The 19,528-nt window shown below is 41.3% G+C and overlaps 1 protein-coding gene across 5 annotated transcripts in view; it reads right to left on the bottom strand.

Moving 5' to 3' along the window:
• Window positions 1-19,528, bottom strand: part of NCAPG (non-SMC condensin I complex subunit G) — a 254,082-nt gene that overhangs the window by 12,249 nt on the left and 222,305 nt on the right. For all 5 annotated transcript variants that reach the window (XM_089677458.1, XM_089677459.1, XM_089677461.1 and 2 more), the window contains 7 exons: window positions 14,912-15,035; window positions 13,075-13,164; window positions 8,078-8,257; window positions 7,867-7,977; window positions 7,254-7,373; window positions 5,489-5,749; window positions 1,910-2,091 (listed from right to left, as the gene is read on the bottom strand). In XM_089677458.1, the coding sequence (XP_089533584.1) occupies window positions 1,910-2,091; window positions 5,489-5,749; window positions 7,254-7,373; window positions 7,867-7,977; window positions 8,078-8,257; window positions 13,075-13,164; window positions 14,912-15,035 (1,068 nt within the window). The remainder of the gene's footprint in view (window positions 1-1,909; window positions 2,092-5,488; window positions 5,750-7,253; window positions 7,374-7,866; window positions 7,978-8,077; window positions 8,258-13,074; window positions 13,165-14,911; window positions 15,036-19,528) is intronic.

Here is a 19,528-nt window from a genome sequence, read left to right as displayed (position 1 = left end):
CTGGAAAGGCACACAGGCGACCAATAACCGGCGAGGAGGCAGAGCCGAGTGGCCCCGCGAAAATTGAGGGGCCGAACTGGAAGGAGCAGCCGCTCCTCTCCCCCACTGACACCAACGATGAGACACTGTTCCTACCCACTGACACCAACGATGAGGCACTGTTCTCCCAACTGATACCAATGATGGGGCACTATTCCTCCTCCCCACTGATACCAATGATGGGGCACAATTCCTCCTCCCCACTGATACCAATGATGGGGCACAATTCCTCCCACTGACACCAACGATGGGGCACTATTCCTCCTCCCCACTGATACCAATGATGGGGCACTATTCCTCCTCCCCACTGATACCAATGATGGGACACTATTCCTCCCACTGATACCAACGATGGGGCACTATTCCTCCCACTGATACCAACGATGGGACACTATTCCTCCCACTGATACCAACGATGGGACACTATTCCTCCCACTGATACCAACGATGGGACACTATTCCTCCCACTGATACCAACGATGGGACACTATTCCTCCTCCCCACTGATACCAATGATGGGACACTATTCCTCCTCCCCACTGATACCAATGATGGGACACTATTCCTCCCACTGATACCAACGATGGGGCACTATTCCTCCTTCCCACTGACACCAACGATGGGGCACTATTCTCCCCACTGACACCAACGATGGGGCACTATTCTCCCCACTGACACCAACGATGGGGCACTATTCTCCCCACTAATACCAACGATGGGGCGCAATTCCTCCCACCAACACCAATGATGGGGCGCAATTCCTGCCACCGACACCAATGATGGGGCGCAATTCCTCCCACCGACACCAATGATGGGGCGCAATTCCTCCCACCGACACCAATGATGGGGCGCAATTCCTCCCACCGACACCAATGATGGGGCGCAATTCCTGCCACCGACACCATTGATGGGGCGCAATTCCTGCCACCGACACCATTGATGGGGCGCAATTCCTGCCACCGACACCAATGATGGGGCGCAATTCCTGCCACCGACACCAATGATGGGGCACTATTCTTCCCACTGACACCAATGATGGGGCACTATTCCTCCCACTGACACCAATGATAGGGCACTATTCCTCCCACTGACTAATGATGGGGCACTATTCCTTACACACTGACACTAATGATGGGGCACCATCATTGGTGTCAGTGGATGAAATAGTGCCCCATCATTGGTGTCAGTGGGAGGAGTAGTGCCTCATCATTGGTGTCAGTGGGAGGAATAGCACCCCATCATTGGAATACCATACTGAAATACCATACCATATTGAAATGAAATCTGATGTTTTTTCATTTTTATTTGGTGTGCGTTGGAAGAGGGGTAGTCTTATATGGCAAGTATAGCTCAAACCCTATATTTTAACAGGAAAAGTAGGGGGTCGTCTTATACGCCCAGTCGTCTTATACGCCGGAAAATACGATATATAGGACTACGGAAGGGGTTAAAGCTAAATTCCAGGTATAGATATTTTTGCATAGTTCAATATGTCTAGCTTGGACCAAGTATATGCATGCCATACTGTGAAAGCCAGAAATCACTGTAGTAGGCACTGCTTCTATAGTAATTACTACCAGCTTTTGGTTCTTATGCTGAACAGCTGCCCAACCACTTAGTAAACACAGGAGGTTGTTCACTTAGCAGGAAGGCCAATGTACCTATTCAAAAATATCCATGCCTGGAATTTGGCTTTAACGGATATGTGCATTTTATATACTGAGAGGGTGTGAAGCAGCAGAATGTCATGTGAGAAAATTTTGAAAATGCTAGTTGCTGGGCGATGTTTTTGTTTTATATTTCTGAACCACTAACCTCAGAAAAGATTGGAAGGTTGTGGGGTGGGGGTTTCAGAATTCACATATCTTACCGAGACGAATAAGCAAAAATTGGGAAGAAGACACCAAGGCAGTGACGCAGTTTTGTGTCCTCTTCAGTCACTGGATTGTACCACAGAAGTATCAGACGTGACAGGAGCTTAGCACTTTTCAATCTTCCTGAGAACATCAGTTTGGCTAAACCTTCAGCAGTTTCTGTCCTGATTTCTGGAACCTGAAAATATTAAAGAGAATTCTGCTATATTTCACTTTGTCTCTGGGCACAAGCTGTAAAAGCATAAACAATCACTTCACTTGAACCACCAAATTATAATCAGACCTAGTAAAATCACGCCTGCATATCTGACTCACTTACCCTTGCAGACACCCCCTGGATAACTTGAATGAAAAGATGGGATTATCCAAGCCAATGATTACCGTTCATTCTGGATACAAGCCAACAATAAAATGTTTTGAAGTGCTCACCCTCCCTCCTTTATAGGTATAAACACCTACATTTAGCTGATCCATACATGTGTATTTATGCTAACAATGTTTACTGGTCAGAACAGGCCTGCATGTCCAAACATGATTTGCAGAAAGCTGTAAATGATAAGGCTGTGGACCTACAATATTCATTTATTAAGATAACATCAAGAAACAGTGAGAGGTTTCTGCCGATCACACTGTTCAACAAATTTTTATTTTTTGCCAGTTTTGGAAACAAAAGGATCCATTTCTTAATGAATTTCACATTCTGAGTTCAAATATAACAATGAAATTTGTCGATTGGCTCTAGTTTTTCTGTAAACGGAAAGTTTTCTACTATAGGCGTAATGACTACATAATGCACAATAATTATATAGATAGATGTCTTTCCACAAATATAAAGCAAGTGATATTGACTACATAACAAAGCCTAAATGGCATAATATATTGCATAGGATTACCAAGAAAAATTATAGCCATAAGCTAAGTTGAATCATTTTAATACTTAGGATTCTCACTAGTTTTGTCTTCATTTTGTGTCGGTTTTGCTTCTCTTGGCTTTTCTCTTGTATTCGAGGAAAGGGCTATCTCTTACAACTGCACGTGACTACACGCTTCAGGTTCTTCCTCACTTGACTCAACCACGAAGGATTCTGGTGCTTTAGGAATTGGTAGCCCCTCTCCATGAGGAACTGGACGTATTGCCGATGGAATATTTGGATAGTGCACAGATAACTTTTTCTTCTTATTTAGCCCTTTTACAATTGGAGGCACCATACAAAAGTAACAATTACTAACATGATCTGTTGGCTCTCTCCAAATCATTGGCACAGCGAAAGGCATAGATGCCTTTTTTCCATTCAACCATTGCTCCAGTGCCGTCCCACAAGAATTGCAGCATATATGTGGTGCCCAGCTCTTGTCCTGGTTTCCTATCTTGCAGCCAAAATACTAGTTGTAGGCTTTCTTAATCATTCCTGTTATCCTCCTTTTTTGTGAGATAAAAGTTATTTCACCGCAGATATAGCAGAAATTATCTGCTTTATTCACACAAGTTCGAGGCATTACTGAGTAGCCTATATAAGCATAAAACGAAATGTAAAGACGCTGTCGAACTACAATCAGCTACAGATACTGCAGCTTTTATGCAGTGAAGTGATGCAATTAAAGGCTAATATTGCATCATCTCAGTATACATGCAATTTTCTATTGGTCACCAGTATCAATTGCGCAATATGCAGCTGAAGTTGCATCATAATTTTGAATGGCTTACGTCATTAGATGGGTGAATATATCATGGAAACTAGAGCCAATCAACATTTTTAAGGGTCATTTTCGTTTTCAGCACCCCAAAATTATGTAAGATTAGCTAATTTTATGCCCAAAACTTTTTACCTGTTGAACAGTGTTATCAGACATTAACAGTTCAGAAAGAACACTGCTCTGCTTAGACATTCCACCCAAAAAAATGAAGTACATGTAGAAAAAGCATTACATGGAACCTTCATTTTTTATATTATCAAGAGGTTCATACATTTATTAGATAAACGTAAAACCATTTTCAATGTGTAAAGGAACAAAATATGATAGAATGGCAATCAGCTGTGCTTCAGTGCGTATTCTTAAAAAGGATCTTCAATCAGAAAAAAAAAAAAAGTTACAAAGTCAACAGCTACAAATACTGTAGCTCAGGGATGCTCAACCTGTGGCCAGCAGTCCACATGTGGCCCTCTGATGTGGCCCTCAGCCTCAAACTGAATGCAGGAGGTTTTGTGCTCTTTCAGAAAGTACACCACACCTGCAAGATATAATAGAAGTCTATGGCAAAGTGCAGCTAACCCACAGGAAAGCTGTAGTACACTGCGCGGCACTCTCAGTGCTGGTAAACCTCAGTAGATCAGTGTAAAAGCAGCCTCATAGGAGGTTCGGTACAGTAAGGGCTTTTTTTACATTTGTAGTTTGGGGGCGATAAAACCCCATAGTTGAGACGTGTTTTTACCACACACCTCCAACCACTGATGCAGCATTGTTGCTGCAGGGGGCCTCCAAGTCACATTCTGTTTTACTCTTGGACAGGAGGCGGCGAGAGAGGCAGATAATGGGGAACAGATTCTCTCCATTCCACCAGCATTCAGCGGCTTCAGGAGGAAAATGTTCATTATCCCATTTTAAAATAAAAAATTAGAAATTGTAAACCATTTTGTTTCATTTTGGTTCGCAAACGGTTACCACATCACAAAGTGTTACTAAACCCAGGACCCTGCATTCACTATATCAGGTCTCCCACAGTACACACAACATGGAAATGCAATTATGTTAGTAACTATAAATTGCTAAATACCTTTTCTCTTCAGCAGTTAAAGCAGTCTTGTGACTTCTATCAGTGTTCAGCAAAGCACTAGCTAAAGCTTGTAGGAGTTTTCTTTCTGCTCTAGGAGGATGTAAAACCCTTGACCTGTCTGGACAGTGCCGATTGGCCCTGTGCTGATCACATGCACTCTCCCAAGAGAAAAAAAAAAAACCCCTACACACTCTAGCAATACACACAAAACTGAGCATGTGCAGTGTGTGTCTCCACAGTATATGTCTTATCAGGAGCTAAAAACGGGACACGGGAAGAAGGGGAGGATTAGAGAAGTCAGGATCAAACAGCCTTTTTACACAATGCAGAGGATTAACCCCTTAGGTTCCACAGTGAGTATAACAAGCATACTTTGCTGCATATACAGACGGATGTGGGTTTAGTAGTTTACTTTAAGTGTCAGTGCTCTTCAAAAGGCTGAGCACACTGGCTGTAGCTGCTGACTTTTAATAAAAGAACACTTACCCGTCTTGGAATCCAGTGCCATCCTCACCAGGGCTGGTTCTTCGCTAGTCTTTGTGTCCCTGGTGCCGGCATGCTTACTGGGGGAATGTGGCTGTGACTCCTTGCAATTACACAGCTGGCCTCCCACTTTGTGCGCTTTGTGAATAGACCCGCAGCCTCCTGGGACTTTGAAGTGTCCTAAGAGGTTGTGGGCAGGGACTAGGCAATTCCAGCAGAAGTGAGAGTGGGTAAATGCTATTTAGGGTAAAGTTCCACTTTAAATATTTTAATATTGCCATCAACAGAATAAGCAAAAAAAGCCTAATTGCCTTTATACCTCACTGTCCAGGAAATCAGAGAACATCTTTAATATGGAATTCAAAGCAGAGGTCTCAGGTGTTACTACTTCATCAGTTTTATCTGCAAGGTGAGACTGTTCAGATTCAAGGGCTCCATCGGTTTCATCTTCCGGTTTATTTTCGGGGTTATCACTAGCATCTTCCTTTGGCTTTAGAATTTCAAGTCCAAAAAGCAGAAGAAGATCAAACACTGCGTTCAAGGCACTGGTCCTCACCTTGACCTCGTCCAGCTGTGATATCTAAAAAGCACAAAAAAAGTCCAGAAGTACAAGTATAGATTTTATATTACTTTTTAACTTAAGCAAAAAAATCCATAGCGTGAAACAATGCATTGCCACCTCTACAAAATTCAAAACATTAAAACTGACAAAAGCCTACATTGTAAATAGCAATAACTCCTAGCAACAATTTTCACTCCTGACTGCCTTGGTAGCCTCTAAAGATCCCTCACATTAACCTGCGGAAAGCAAGCCAATGTGTTCCAGAATTCTAGCATGGTCCATTCTCCGAGCTCCTTGCAGCCTTGCCCTCACAAAGCACAGAATAAAGACTGCATAAGAGACACCTTCAGACAGTGGCTGCATAGAATTAAAACAAAAATGGAAACAAAGGGTAACTTATGTGTGCTCTGACCATTTATCTAGTGCACATGAGTCAAGCACAAGGCCCTTTGGCCAAAACTGGCCCAGCAGGCCATTTCATGTGGCCCTCACATCTCTCCTACAGCTATGGCTACCTCCTGGTCTCTGCCCACACCTTGTCTCAGCAGTCGGGAACAGAAAGAACAGACCTCCTCTGCCAGATCTTGTACCTTTCCATGTAGCCGCAGAGAGACTTGTCTCTGGCCCCCTCCCCATCTCAGCAGTCCGCAGCAGAGAAAAGGACAGAACTCCTACAGATCATGCACCCGCAGCACCCCTTGTCTCCACCTACCCTGGGCTCAAAATACAGCAGACTCCAGCCCCTCCTCTGGTCCTCCTCCAGCCCCTGCACTTTCTGCTTCCCAGCTACTACCCCAGCTTCTTCCAAGTAGAAGCACAAGGTAAGGGGGAGTGTACTGTGAAGGAAAAGTGGGGGGCTCCTGACATCTGATATAAGGGGGGGTGCTCTAGAAATCTGCTTTCAGATACTACCGGCCCTTTGAGGGCAACCATAATGCTGATGTGGCCAAAAATTAAATGTAGTTTGACACCCCTGGTCTAGTGGATAGCATTAGCAGTTTACTAGCTGAATGCCAAAAATAGTCTGACCTTGACTTTTGACCCCGACCTTTGACCCTTAACTTGACCATTACACCAACCCTGGCACTGACCAAGATCAAGCCCTGATCTAACAATTTTTTACAATGCATATTTCTCTCCATTCAGAAGAGGAAGAGAACATGGGAGTGGGCTGCACAGTAACTGATCACTGACAGCTAATCAGAGGCCATCACAGCAATCAGGTGACCAGGAACTGGGAGTCCTGGGTTCCGATCGTTAGTATGAGACCCGTAGATCTTGGTGGGAACCCAGCTCTGTGTTGAGAGTGCGCTGTGCAGCATGCTTCCAGCACAAAGAGGTGTACATATATGCAGCCTCACAGATAAAGACCCACTTCTGTGAGGCCCTATTTCTGCATACTGTTATTGGAAAGGTGTTAATCTTCAAATATTCTAATGTTTCTATTTCGTGAAAATCAAGAAAACACAGCTGTATGGTACAGGAAAAAAAAAATCTTCATGAGGGCTTCATGCTTTCTTACCTGCAGGAGCAGAGTCATGTGTTGTTTTGCAAAGTCTTTGCTCTGCAAGGCACAGCAGCCAATGCACAAGACTGCCATGTTCCTGACAGAAGGATGAACATTGGTTATTCCTGGAAGTATCTGCATGGGGCCAGAAAATGAATATTTGGTTACAGAGCAAATGGTTTTCAAAAAAAAAACCCAAAACAAATCCAAAAAAAAGAGCAATTATTTTGCTGTTTAATGGAAGATTTTCTATTTCAAACAATAATTGCCATTTTTTTTGCTACATAGCAGAAACATAAAAAGCGTCTCATTACAGTGCCTGAACTCCATGCCAGCAAAGCCACAGAGGAAAACAAACAATGTTAAAAAATCCTGCTGTAGAAAATAGTCATTTCAATTTATGTACCTTCCTATAACATCTAAAAACATGCTTCTGGATACCTATACTGATGTAGGTCGCCTTTTTACACCCAATTATCACTGTAAATCTGATGCAATTCGGTCAGTGTTAGATTTGAAGTCACACCTCTATCAGGAGTACAGGACCAAACACTCCTGAATTACATTGAAGTGACTGCCTGATTTATTGTATTTCCCGAGAGTCACTTTGCCTCTCCTAGGCACTTACCAGTGATTGAATTATCTCATTCAACGTTCCTCCAAGTCCTTTAGAAAGGGAAATGTGCTTTAGGAGTTCGTTACACATAATCAAGCACTTTAGAAGTGTTTCAGGGTCATTCTGGAAAGAGAGGCGTAAACAGTACAGATAAAAAAATGAAAAAAAAAGAAGAAGCATGGAGAGATAAAGAATAGTTAAGTTTCAAAAAACCAGGCCAAACCTTTTCAACACGGATTTCTTTGAGTTCTGGTTCTTCTGCTTCTTTAATCAGCTGTGCTTTCACCGTTTCCAACTCTGAGACCTTTTCCTTTAATTCAGAAGCTTTACCAAAATCTTGAGCATTTATAGAATCCTCCAGAGCTTGCTTGGCTTCCATAAGCTGCACTTTTATATTAGCAATCTGTAATTAGACTACATTATTACTTTACCATAGTCTCCATAATTATCCTCTACATTAATGCAGTGCACATATTTTAGGTATTCTTGTATTAAGCAAGGCAAGCAACAATTAAAACAGTAAATCAGATCTTAATTCAGACTTTATGCCTGAGAGAGTGAACCCAGTTCTTTCTGTTCCCAAAATCCACCTGTTTATTACTTACTGTTTAAAGGATAGCAGAATCTAGGTCCACGTTAGATAAAACACCACCACCAGGATGCACTACTTCTATATCAAAATAGGATTTTTGACATTCCAGTAACATCTGCTTTCTTAAGAGCACAGTACAGGACACAGGATCCTGAAGTCTAACTATTGGTTATATGGACTTATTTTCTGTCAAAAAAGTACAGTTAGAAGTGAGGGATACACCAAGAAAACCTGTTACCGAAGTGCAGTCAAAAAGGAAAGAAAGAGAAAAAAAGCAGGAAAGAACAATGCTGGCTCAACTGTTTTTAGTCAGGAGGCCAGGGGTGCCAGTGAGGGGCCCAGGAAAAGGAGGACCAAGACTACTCTGTGCAAAACCACTGCACCAAACAGGTAAGTATAATACAATTGTTATTTTAATTTAAAAAAAAAACAAAAAAAAAAAAAAAAACAGTTTTAATGTCGCTTTACAGAAAAAAAAAAAAAAAAAAAAAAAAAGACAGGATTGTAATATATTATGCATCACAGAATTGTTTGTCATGGTCGTTATACTGGCCATACATGAACAAAGCTTTCTTTTGAAAATTTGTTTTAAGAACGTTTATTCAATTTTCTAATCGTTAGTGGGGTTAAATCATCATTCGTTTTCAACCACAGTGAGAAGAAAATTGGAAGGCGCAGAATAGAAAACCTTTGGACAGTGCATGTGGTTTTCATTAAACAATTACATTCATTTTAAAATAAAATGTTAAAAGCAAGTGAAATTTTCAAACAACATCCATTCATCGAATGTACAGAGAATTTTCTTATGAATATTCTCATCCAAAAATTGGTATGTGTATGGCCAGCATAAAGCTGGGTACAGACCATAAGAAAATCGGGCAAACAATCGTCTTGTCGAACAACAAATTTTTTATTTTTTTTTATGTAGAAACATTGTAGCATAGATTGTAGATTGTTATTTATCGTTTCTGACCATGCACAGCCTTTCAAATCAGTTTTGTTTTTTTTTTGTTTTGGTTTTTTTTAAAGGAAAATAGTACACATTAAAACAAAAATTGTTAGTTCTGTTCATGTACAGAACAATTTTGGAGTTTGCCCCTTCAGAAATTTTCATTTGGTAATTCTAAATTGGCTGTCGACCGTTATGTACAGTACATACTATTATGAAAATCAAACGACTGTTATTGGTACGGAAAATCTCAGTGTGTACCCCAGTAAAGAAATTTAGTAGCAGTAGCATTTTTTTTTTTTTTAAAATCACCTGTCTTGATGGGGTTAAATGAGAACAAATTAGCCCTTTTAGCACAAAAAAAGCAGATAATCATTATTAAAAGGGGTTAATTTATACTGTGGAAAAGATATATATATATCTATATCACACTCTCTTTCAATAATATATATATTTATTTTACATACACTATATTGCCAAAAGTATTGGGCCACCCCTCGAAATCATTGGATTTAGGTATTCCAATCACCTCCATGGCCACAGGTGTATAAAATCAAGCCCCTAGGCATGCAGACTGCTTCTACAAACATTTGTGAAAGAATGGGTCACTCTCAGGAGCTCAGTGAATTCAAGCTTGGTACCGTGATAGGTTGCCACCTGTGCAATAAGCCCATCCATGAAATTTCCTTGCTACTGTATATTCCAAGGCTGTTAGTGGTATTATAACAAAGTGGAAGCAACTGGGAACAACAGCAACGCAAACACGAAGTGGTAGGCCACGTAAAATGGCAGAACGGGGTCAGCACATGCTGAGGCACACAGTACGCAGAAGTCACCAACTGTCTGCAGAGTCAATAGCTAAAGACTTCCAAACTTCGTGTGACCTTCAGATTAGCACAACTGCGCAAAGAGAACCTTAAGGAATGTATTTCCATGGCCGAGCAGCTGCATCAAAGCCTTACATCACCAAGTACAATGCAAAGCATCAGATGCAGTGGTGTAAAGCATGCCACCCCTAGACTCTAGCGTAGTGGAGATGTGTTCTCTGGAGTGCCGAATCAGCCTTCTCTGTCTGATGGACATGTCTGGGTTTGGCGGCTGCCAGAACGGTACATGTCTGACTGCATTGTGCCAAGTGTAAAGCTTGGTGGAGGGGGGATTATGGTGTGCGGAACTCTTAAGGCATCAGCCTCTCTCTCGCTCTCGGGTATTTTAACTGGGAGTCAGACATAAAGCTATGTGAAGGGTGGAGGGGAAATATAAATCTTTTATATTATAGCAGTACTAGAGGCTGGAACTATTGTTGCATGGATATAATCACTTTCAATATAATGCACAATACTGGCAAACTCTTACTTTAAATGCAATTGTAATGCCTTATATTACACCCTCCAGTCTATCAGCTTCTCTGTGTTCAGATGCTGAACTTCCCTGTACAGAGCCTTTAGGCTATGTGTACACTACCCTACCCTGAATGCGGGAAAACGCAACACACGGCAAAAACACGTGTAAACGCAGTACCATGTTTTTCATTGCTCGCAGCCAGCGGTAAAAACATTTCTATCCTGAACACGATTCTTGCGCAGCAGCTCTTAAATTGTGCTAAAAGCCTACAAGTGGAGTTTAGGAGCTTTTGCAGGGGGGAAAAAAAACAAAAAAACACCAAAAGCTCAAAATCAAAACTTTAGGAGCTGCCAGTGACAACCGCGCTAGAGCCTAATTACAGCTACAGTGCAGCCATCCATTTCTGGGAGGGCATCTAACAAAAATGAAGAAAATTGTCTTTTTTTTTTTTAATTTAGCAAAAAAGAAAAAAATAAATAAATAATTCCAGTGGTGATTAAATAGCACAAAATAAAGCACTATCTGTCCCCAAAAAATGCTAAAAACGTCATATGGGTACAGTGTTGCATGACTGCGCAATTGTCATTCAAAGCGAGAGTGCTGAAAGCAGAAAATTGGCCTGGGCAGGAAGGGGTAAAAGTGCCCTGTAGGCAAGTAGTTAAAGTGATTGTTAACGTTGGGAGTTTTATTTAGGTTTTTTTTTTTTTTTTAAACAAACTTATCATACTTATTTGCGCTGTGCAATGGTTTTGCACAGAGCAGCCCTTATTCTTGTCTGCTGGGGTCTCCTGAGGGCGCTTCTGGCCCCCCCTGCCTTTAGAGTGCCCATAGCTGCAAAACTACAGTGTAGAGAGCCTCTATAGCAAGGTAAAAACTTTTGCCTTTACCACTTGTCCAAGGGACTAAATTGGGATCCCCATCTATTTGTCTCTCTTGACACTCTACTTGTCCTGATAAAAAAAAATATATATATTTGAACCAAAACCATATTTCAATGAGGTTTTAACATTGCGCTGTTTATCTGCTACTCACCTCCCTGCCTCTCTCCAACACCACACCCATGGACTAGCGGGGAGGGGAGAAACCTTGCAGTTGCTGAAATTCTGCCTGCAATCTCAAAGTGCACAAATCACAAAATGCAGGTTCAGGTGCCATTATTTTCAATTGCACCTAAAACACAGTGTGGTTTTGCTGCAATTGTCATGGACAAATCGCACTGTGTCAAGCTTGTCACCCAAAAGGAGCTTCACGCGATACATCGCAGCATAACCACACTTTAGCTAGCTAGTGTTTTAGCTGCTATTGAAAATAATCGCACATGAATCTGCATTTTGCGATTGTAGTGCGTTTTGAGATCAATTCCTTCGCAATCCCAAAATGCCCAGGTGTGAATGGAGCCTGAGTCCCAGTTCACACCGGTGCAACTTGTCATGCGCCTTGACAGATGAGTCGCATGACAAGTTGCATCCTATTTGCGACTATGGAACCTATTTTTTGCAATTTCATGTGTGATTTGCATTGACATCTGTGCATGAAGTTGCACAGATGTTGGCAAGCTGCGCATGAAGTCGCACTGATCGGTTGTCAAAGCCGCATTTTGTGTGAACCAGTGTGGCTCATCATGCGACTTGAGAGTTCAAAGCGGTATGACAAGTCCCAACACATTAGCGGCTATGGAACTGTTTAAATCGGTTTGACTCAAGTCACGAGTTTGAAAAATGTTCCTGCACTATTTTTGTGCGACTTCATTGCAACCTGCATTGACATCTGTTAAATAAAGTTGCACAGTGTCGGCATGCCACAATGAAGTCGCACTGAACAGTCAGCTTTGAAGTAGCACGATTTCAAAGCGGCACTGGTGTAGTCAGTTTACACTGATGCGACAACGCATTCCAAACTTGCACAGCATAGAGTATAGTGGCATTCTAAGATAACTCTTCACATCAGATGCAAATCATAGTCAGAACTGTGGGATTTTACCACCCAATTGCAAGTGCAAACAAGCTTGTTAGAATTGTAGAAAAGGCAAACAGACATGGCCTTCAGTCAGAGCAATTTGCAGTGCATGCATCTTGCCAGTCTACAAAGGGCATGCACCAAATTATTAGAAATCCAGAGGCAGAGGGGGTAGATCAAATGACATGAATAAAAACTGAGATTAGCATACGTTGTCTGGCTGAGGGGGCTTCCAAAGTCCCTGATCAAAGCAGGGATTATGGTGACAGGCTGGTAAGAAAACATTTATAAGCATTTGGGAGGAACGATAGACCTTTAAAAAAAAAAAAAAAGCACAAGTGGGGAAGCACTGTCCTCATGAAATCATCAAGAATCATACCTTCACTTGTAGTTTCCTGGACTCTGCAACATCTGGTGGATTGTCGACCGTGACAATTGGCTCTCGGAGCTCAGAAATCATTTCTGCTACCTAACAGCAAAGATTGAAGTAGTGGTGAATAATGGGTAGAAAACAGTGTGGAAAATTAAATAAAATAAATAAATGTGGACACAATTTATTGATACCCTTACAGCCCATTGGAACAATGCTTCATTCCTCCTGAAAGTGATGACATTAAAAACAATTGTCTCAGGTACACCTGCATGTCTTTGGTATGTTGTAGAATAAAGCAAAGAAAGTGAACAGAGATAAATCGTTGAGTGTTCTACAATGATAAAAGTATTCTGAAATGGTCTGGACTGTCACCCCTAGAAGAGATTAAAAATAAATAGATCACAGTGATCTTTCAAAATGTTTTGTTTTTATTTTAAAAAAATGAATTATAACATACATTCAGTCTTGAAAACAGAAAAAAGTAGTTACTTCTACTGTTTGGTATCATCATGTGCACTGCACTGAATGTGGACCAGAGAAAGCAAAGTAGAGAGTTGTCTTAGAAAGAAACATTTTACAAAAGCATACCAAAAAGGTAACAGCTACCAGATTATCCTCCAAGCAGTTTGATACTCTTGTGATTACAGTTGCAAATATTAAGTCCAAGGGAGCGTAGCCAACTGGAAATGGCCACAAGAGCAAAAACTGAATCCAGATGGAACAAAAGGATAGTGCAAACGGTAGACAGATTCAAGGAAACCTTTCAAAGAGATACAAGCTGAACCCCAAGGTTAAAGGTTTAACTCGCTGGCTGCCCCAGTCGAGGATGGGGCATGTCGCCGTTGACCCAGCACTTAGCTAAAGGACTGCGTACGTCCACTGGCCAGACTGGGGTGACCACTGGATCTAGATTACCCAGCCCGTCGTCCAGCACAACTGTTGTTTGCAGATCGCTTCAGAAAAAAAAATCCCAGTAAAAAGTGTGTGTGTGTGGGGGGGGGAATCAGGGAGCCAGACCCTTACTCCTAAACACTAGACAGAAAAAACAAAATAGTCTATAGCCAAGTGGGGGGTTAAATGCCGGAAGGGACGGTCCCATAGGCGGTGCAAAGTTTTCTGCCTAGTGTCCTACTCCTGCAGGTGGCAACATAACCCTATTGTCAAAATTAAGAACAGCTGTGTCTGTCAAAGAACACTGTACCTTCTGTGAAACATAAAGGAGGCTCGGTCATGTTTTTGGCCTGCTTTGCTGTGTCTGACATGGGGTACAATGAAAACTCAAGACCATCAAGGAATTCTTAAACTAAATAGTGTGAGAAAGCGTTCTCTCAGTCACAGGTCGAGTCCTCCAACAGGATAAGGAACCAAAACACACAGATAAAAGCACCTAAGAGATGCAAAAAAACAAACATTGTGAAATTATCTATGAGCCGTCACCTGAATCCTATCAAACAACAGTGGAAAGACCTGATCTACGTAGCGCAAAGAAGACACTCTTCAAAACAGAAAACAGCTGAATCAGTTTTGCTCAAGAATTGTTGGCCAAACTACCTGTTAGCAGGTGCAGATGTCTAATTAAGAGCCACAAAAAAATCAATTGAGTACAGTGCCCCTCAAGGCTGTGCACAATAGTATTAGGTTATGGGAACCATCATTTTGGTCAATGCCATTTTCATGAACAAAAATCAAAGGTTTATTTTTACTAAACATGTTATAAAATATTAAACAATGACAGATGCCAATTACTTTCAGTTTCAAGTTATTTCAGAGAAAATTGCTGGCTCCTTTTTCATGTAAGGATATTAATAAATTGATCTATGGCTGTAAATATTCTGCGACTTACAGTTACGATTCTACGGTCGTCATCCTTTATAACACGGAGTAGTATCTCCACCAGAGGAGATATAAATGATGTTGGAACATTGGGCATGATAAGTATCTCTTGTAATACAGCAAGAAGACGTTTTCTGAAAAGTAAAACATGCCATTGTTCAAGGCAAAGTTGTCATAAAACTATTATAACAATACCTTCATTTAATTCCTTTGTTATGCACGTTTTGTCTTTATTGCAGATTTTTGCATAGTTACACAATAGAAAAAAGAACTTTAACTCAATTGAAAAGCAGAATTTTTTTTTTCCTTTTTACAACAAGTAGCTGTTGAAATTGCTAAATACAATCAACCTTTTACCTTTCAGTTGAGGGAAGACAATTAAGCCTAGCATTTGACATTCTTGAAAAAGTCTGTGACCCCGATCCATATCATCCTTCCCACTGACAGAATAGAGTTCACAAGAAAACTTGGAAAGCCTACCTCCCCCCCCAGCATATCGTTTACCATACTTGGCTTTGCAGAGGAGGATAAGAGGACAAACAAAAGGTATTTTGCCAGCGATTCTTGGCTGTGTGAAGCATATTCACAGAAATAGCCAGTTGATATGCAATCATAATGGGCCAGGTTAACCAGCCATTTTTTGTACAAACCTTATGCAGTGTGAGGTTCTTCTTTAATAGGCATCTTCTAACCTTTTTTTTCTCTAGACCAATGGTGGTCAACTTTTTTGATACAAAAGATGGTCAAAGACTGCAGATTTGTTAAAGACTGTGGACATGCTTCAGGAGACAGTCTTAGACTGAACACATTACAGGCTGCTTGAAATTACTTCTATAACAGGGCAGCAGGGAAGGAAACAGATTAGCAGTGGTCTTGAGGGCTGCACAAAAAGAGCCAAAAGGGTGTGGGTTGGGCACCAGGGCTCTAGTAAGTTGTAACCAACACTTGTAAAGGAACCTACTGTTTACGAAAAGAAAAATGGGGGTTGCCACTAACCAACCTCATTTTGAAAATGCTTTCCACTGACAGTCTCTGGCTGCAATGTTTTCTGAGCCTGGCCTGCAACAAGCAGTGAAGTCTGAATATCTGATCTACTTATTTTTCCAAGTTAGATGCAGAACACATTGAAGTCAGTGGATTTAGCATGGAAAGTCAGAATTTTAAGTACGAGAAACTAGTAATATTTGCTAGTGTAAAGTGCAATGACCCCCAAAAAAGTGGCCGCAAACACCTAACTATATTCCAAAATAGTGAAAACAAATGAAAGAGTGCTGCGCTACCTAGTGCATGAACAATAAACCATGAAAACAAAAACTGAATATAAATGAATACATGTACTGTATATATTCATGTATTCATTTATATTCAATTTTTGTTTTCATGGTTTATTGTTCATGCACCAAGTAGCACAGCACCCTCTCACTTTTCATTAGTAATATTTGCTCCCTTCAATGTCAGGCTGAACAAACAAAAAAAAACACATCTGATACAGCCTTTTTGGGATTCAAGTTTGTCTTTTGAACATATGCAAGTGGAGGAGGCTGTGAAACTGAATACGCAGCTTAGCACGGTTTGCATACAGTGTCCAAATACTTACCTCATGCAATTTAAAGTGTACCTAAATGGCACCACAACAAACCCACCCAGCGCATTGGATTACCGCACAACATGCAGTAATACACTTCTATCCAATATTGTGCTTAACCAGAACTTGGCAAATTAATCAAATTAAAAAAATGTGAAAGTAAAAAAAAATCCTGACTGTAGCACTCCTGATATTCACACATACACTGCTCAAAAATTTAAATGGAACACTTTGAAAACACATCAGATCTCGATGGGGGGAAAAAAACCATGCTGATATAGACTGGGTAATTTGTTAAGAACATAAGGCTGTCCCATCGTTTGATGGAAATTAAAATCAACCTACAGAGGACTGAATACAAAGACACCTTGAAAATCAGTGAAAAAATGATGCAGCAGGCTATACCATTTTGCTGAAATTTCACTGCAGCAACTCAAAAACATGGTACTCAGATTGTATGGCCCCAAAGTGCTTGTATGCATGCCTGACAACATGCATGCTTCAGGACAGTCTGAGGTGCAACCTCACGGTGTCGGATGGACTGAAACATGATATCTCAGAGGTATTCTATTGGATTCAGGTCAAGCGAGCATGGGGGCCATTCAATGGTATGAATTCTTTCATCCTCCAGGAACTGCCTGCATACTCTCGATACATGAGGCCGGACATTGTCGTGCACCAAGAGGAACACAGGGCCCACTGCACCAGCATAGGGTCTGGTAATGGCTCCAAGGATTTCATCCCGATACCTAGTGGCAGTCAGGGTGCCATTGTCTAGCCTGTCGAGGTCTGTGCGTCCCTTCATGGATATGCCTCCCCAGACCATCACTGACCCACCAGAAAACTCATCAGACCATAATACATTTTCCCACATGCTTTTGGGAGACTTCAGATGTGTTTTTGCAAAATTTAGCTGGGTTCGGATGTTTTTCTTCATAAGAAAAGGCTTCTGTCTTGCCACTCTACCCCACAGCCCAGACATATGAAGAATACGGGAGATTGTTGTCACATGTACCAAACAGCTAGTACTTGCCAGATATTCCTGCAGCTCCTTTAATGTTACTGTAGGCCTCTTGACCGCCTCCCAGACCAGTTTTCCTCTCATCTTTTCATCAATTTAGGAGGGACGTCCAGTTCTTGGGAAATGTCACTGTTGCACCATATTTTCTCCACTTGATGATGACTGTCTTCACTTTGTTCCATGGTATATCTAATGCCTTGGAAATTCTTTTGTACTCTTCTCCTGGCTGATACCTTTTAACAATGAGAACCCTCTGATGCTTTGAAAGCTCTCTGCGGACCATGGCTTTTGCAGTAGGATGAGACTAAGAAAATGTCAGGAAAGACCTACTAGAACAGCTGAATTTTATTTGGGATTAATCAGAGGCCCTTTAAATGATGGCAGGTGTCTACTGACTATTTAATTTATTTATTTCAGGTACTTATATAGCGCTGTCAATTTACAAAGCGCTTTACACATATATATTGAACATTCACATCAGTCCCTAACCCTCAAGGGGTGAACAATCTAAGGTCCCTAACTCACATTCATACATACACATATTAGGGCCAATTTAGACAGGATGCAATTCACCTACCAGCATGTCTTTGGAGTGTGGGAGGAAACCGGAGCAAACCCACGCAAGCACAGGGAGAACATGCAAACTCCATGCAGGAGGCGCCATGTTCGGGAATCGAACCCATGACCCATTTACTGCAAGGCAAACATGCTAACCACTAAACAGTTTATATGTCACGTTAAAAAGGTGGGAAAAGTTCTGAAATGATTTATCTTTGTCTCGTTTTTTTACAGCACAGAAACCTGACATTTTAACAGGGGTGTGTAGAATTATATCCACTGTACGTCTGTCACTTGTGCTCAGGGTGAACCTACTCTCATCTGAAAAGGACAGGGTGCCAGTGGCAGACATTGGGCCCTCAGGCCACCTTCATAAAGCCTGTTCCTGATTGTTTGGTCAGAGACATTCACACCAATGGCTGACTGGATGTCATTTTGTAGGGCTCTGGCAGTGCTCAGGCTGTCTGCAAAAGAGCAGATACCGGTCCTGCTGATGGGTTAAGGACCTTCTTCGGCCCAGTCCAGCTCTCCTAGAGTAACTGTTCTCCTGGAATCTCCTCCATGCTTCTGAGACTATGCTGGGAAACACAGCAAACGTTCTGGAAATGGCACATATTGATGTGCCATCCTGGAGGAGTTGGACTGCCTGTGCAACCTCTGTAGGGTCCAGGTATCGCCTCATGCTACCAGTAGTGACACTGACCCTAGCCAAATGCAAACCTAGTGAAAAAGTCAGAAAAGATGAGTAGGGAAAAATGTCAGTGTCCTCCACCCGTAAAACCATTCCTGTTTTGGGGGTCGTCTCACTGTTGCCCACCTGTTACTTTTATTAACACCAAAGCAGCTGAAACTGATTAACAACCCCTCTGCTATACTCTGATTAAAAAGTGTTCCTTTAATTTTTTTGAGCAGTGTATATATTGAAAGACAACTTAAAAAAAAAAAAAAAAAAAGTTTTGCGCTGCCAGGAAAACTTCTAATTCAATATATAGTGTATAACAAACAAATCACAAATAAAGTGCTGTAAAACAAAATATTAGAGTCCACCAAAAGTGTGCAAAATCTTCAGGTGCAACTGTGCACCAACCACCAAGTGATTATAATGCTGCTTACCAAATCCTTAGACCCCACAACATAAGAGGTCTAAATTAGCATTTAAAAGATGACAAATCCCACATGGATGGATGGCTCCAGCTCTATTCCTCTCACACCTCAGCAAGTCTCACTCTCTTATGAATGGCATTGCCATCCTAGCGATACCATATATGTGTATGTTATTTGTTGTTTGTACCCGTAGTACAGCCCAGAAACAATAGTGTGCATTTTGTTTTGTTTTACCTAAAAACACATTGACACTGATACCAATAAAAAAAAAATCCTGACCTTTGACTAGATCAAACCTTGACCTAGGTATTTTTTCTTTAATGTTTAATATTTATCTTTTTATTTTAACAAAATTTTTT

Source organism: Staurois parvus, unplaced genomic scaffold, assembly GCF_062004578.1.
Source record: "Staurois parvus isolate SC_StPar_1 unplaced genomic scaffold, SC_StPar_1.0 ptg000186l, whole genome shotgun sequence".
Classification (NCBI taxonomy): Eukaryota; Metazoa; Chordata; class Amphibia; order Anura; family Ranidae; genus Staurois; species Staurois parvus.
This window is presented reverse-complemented; position numbering and strand designations above follow the sequence as displayed.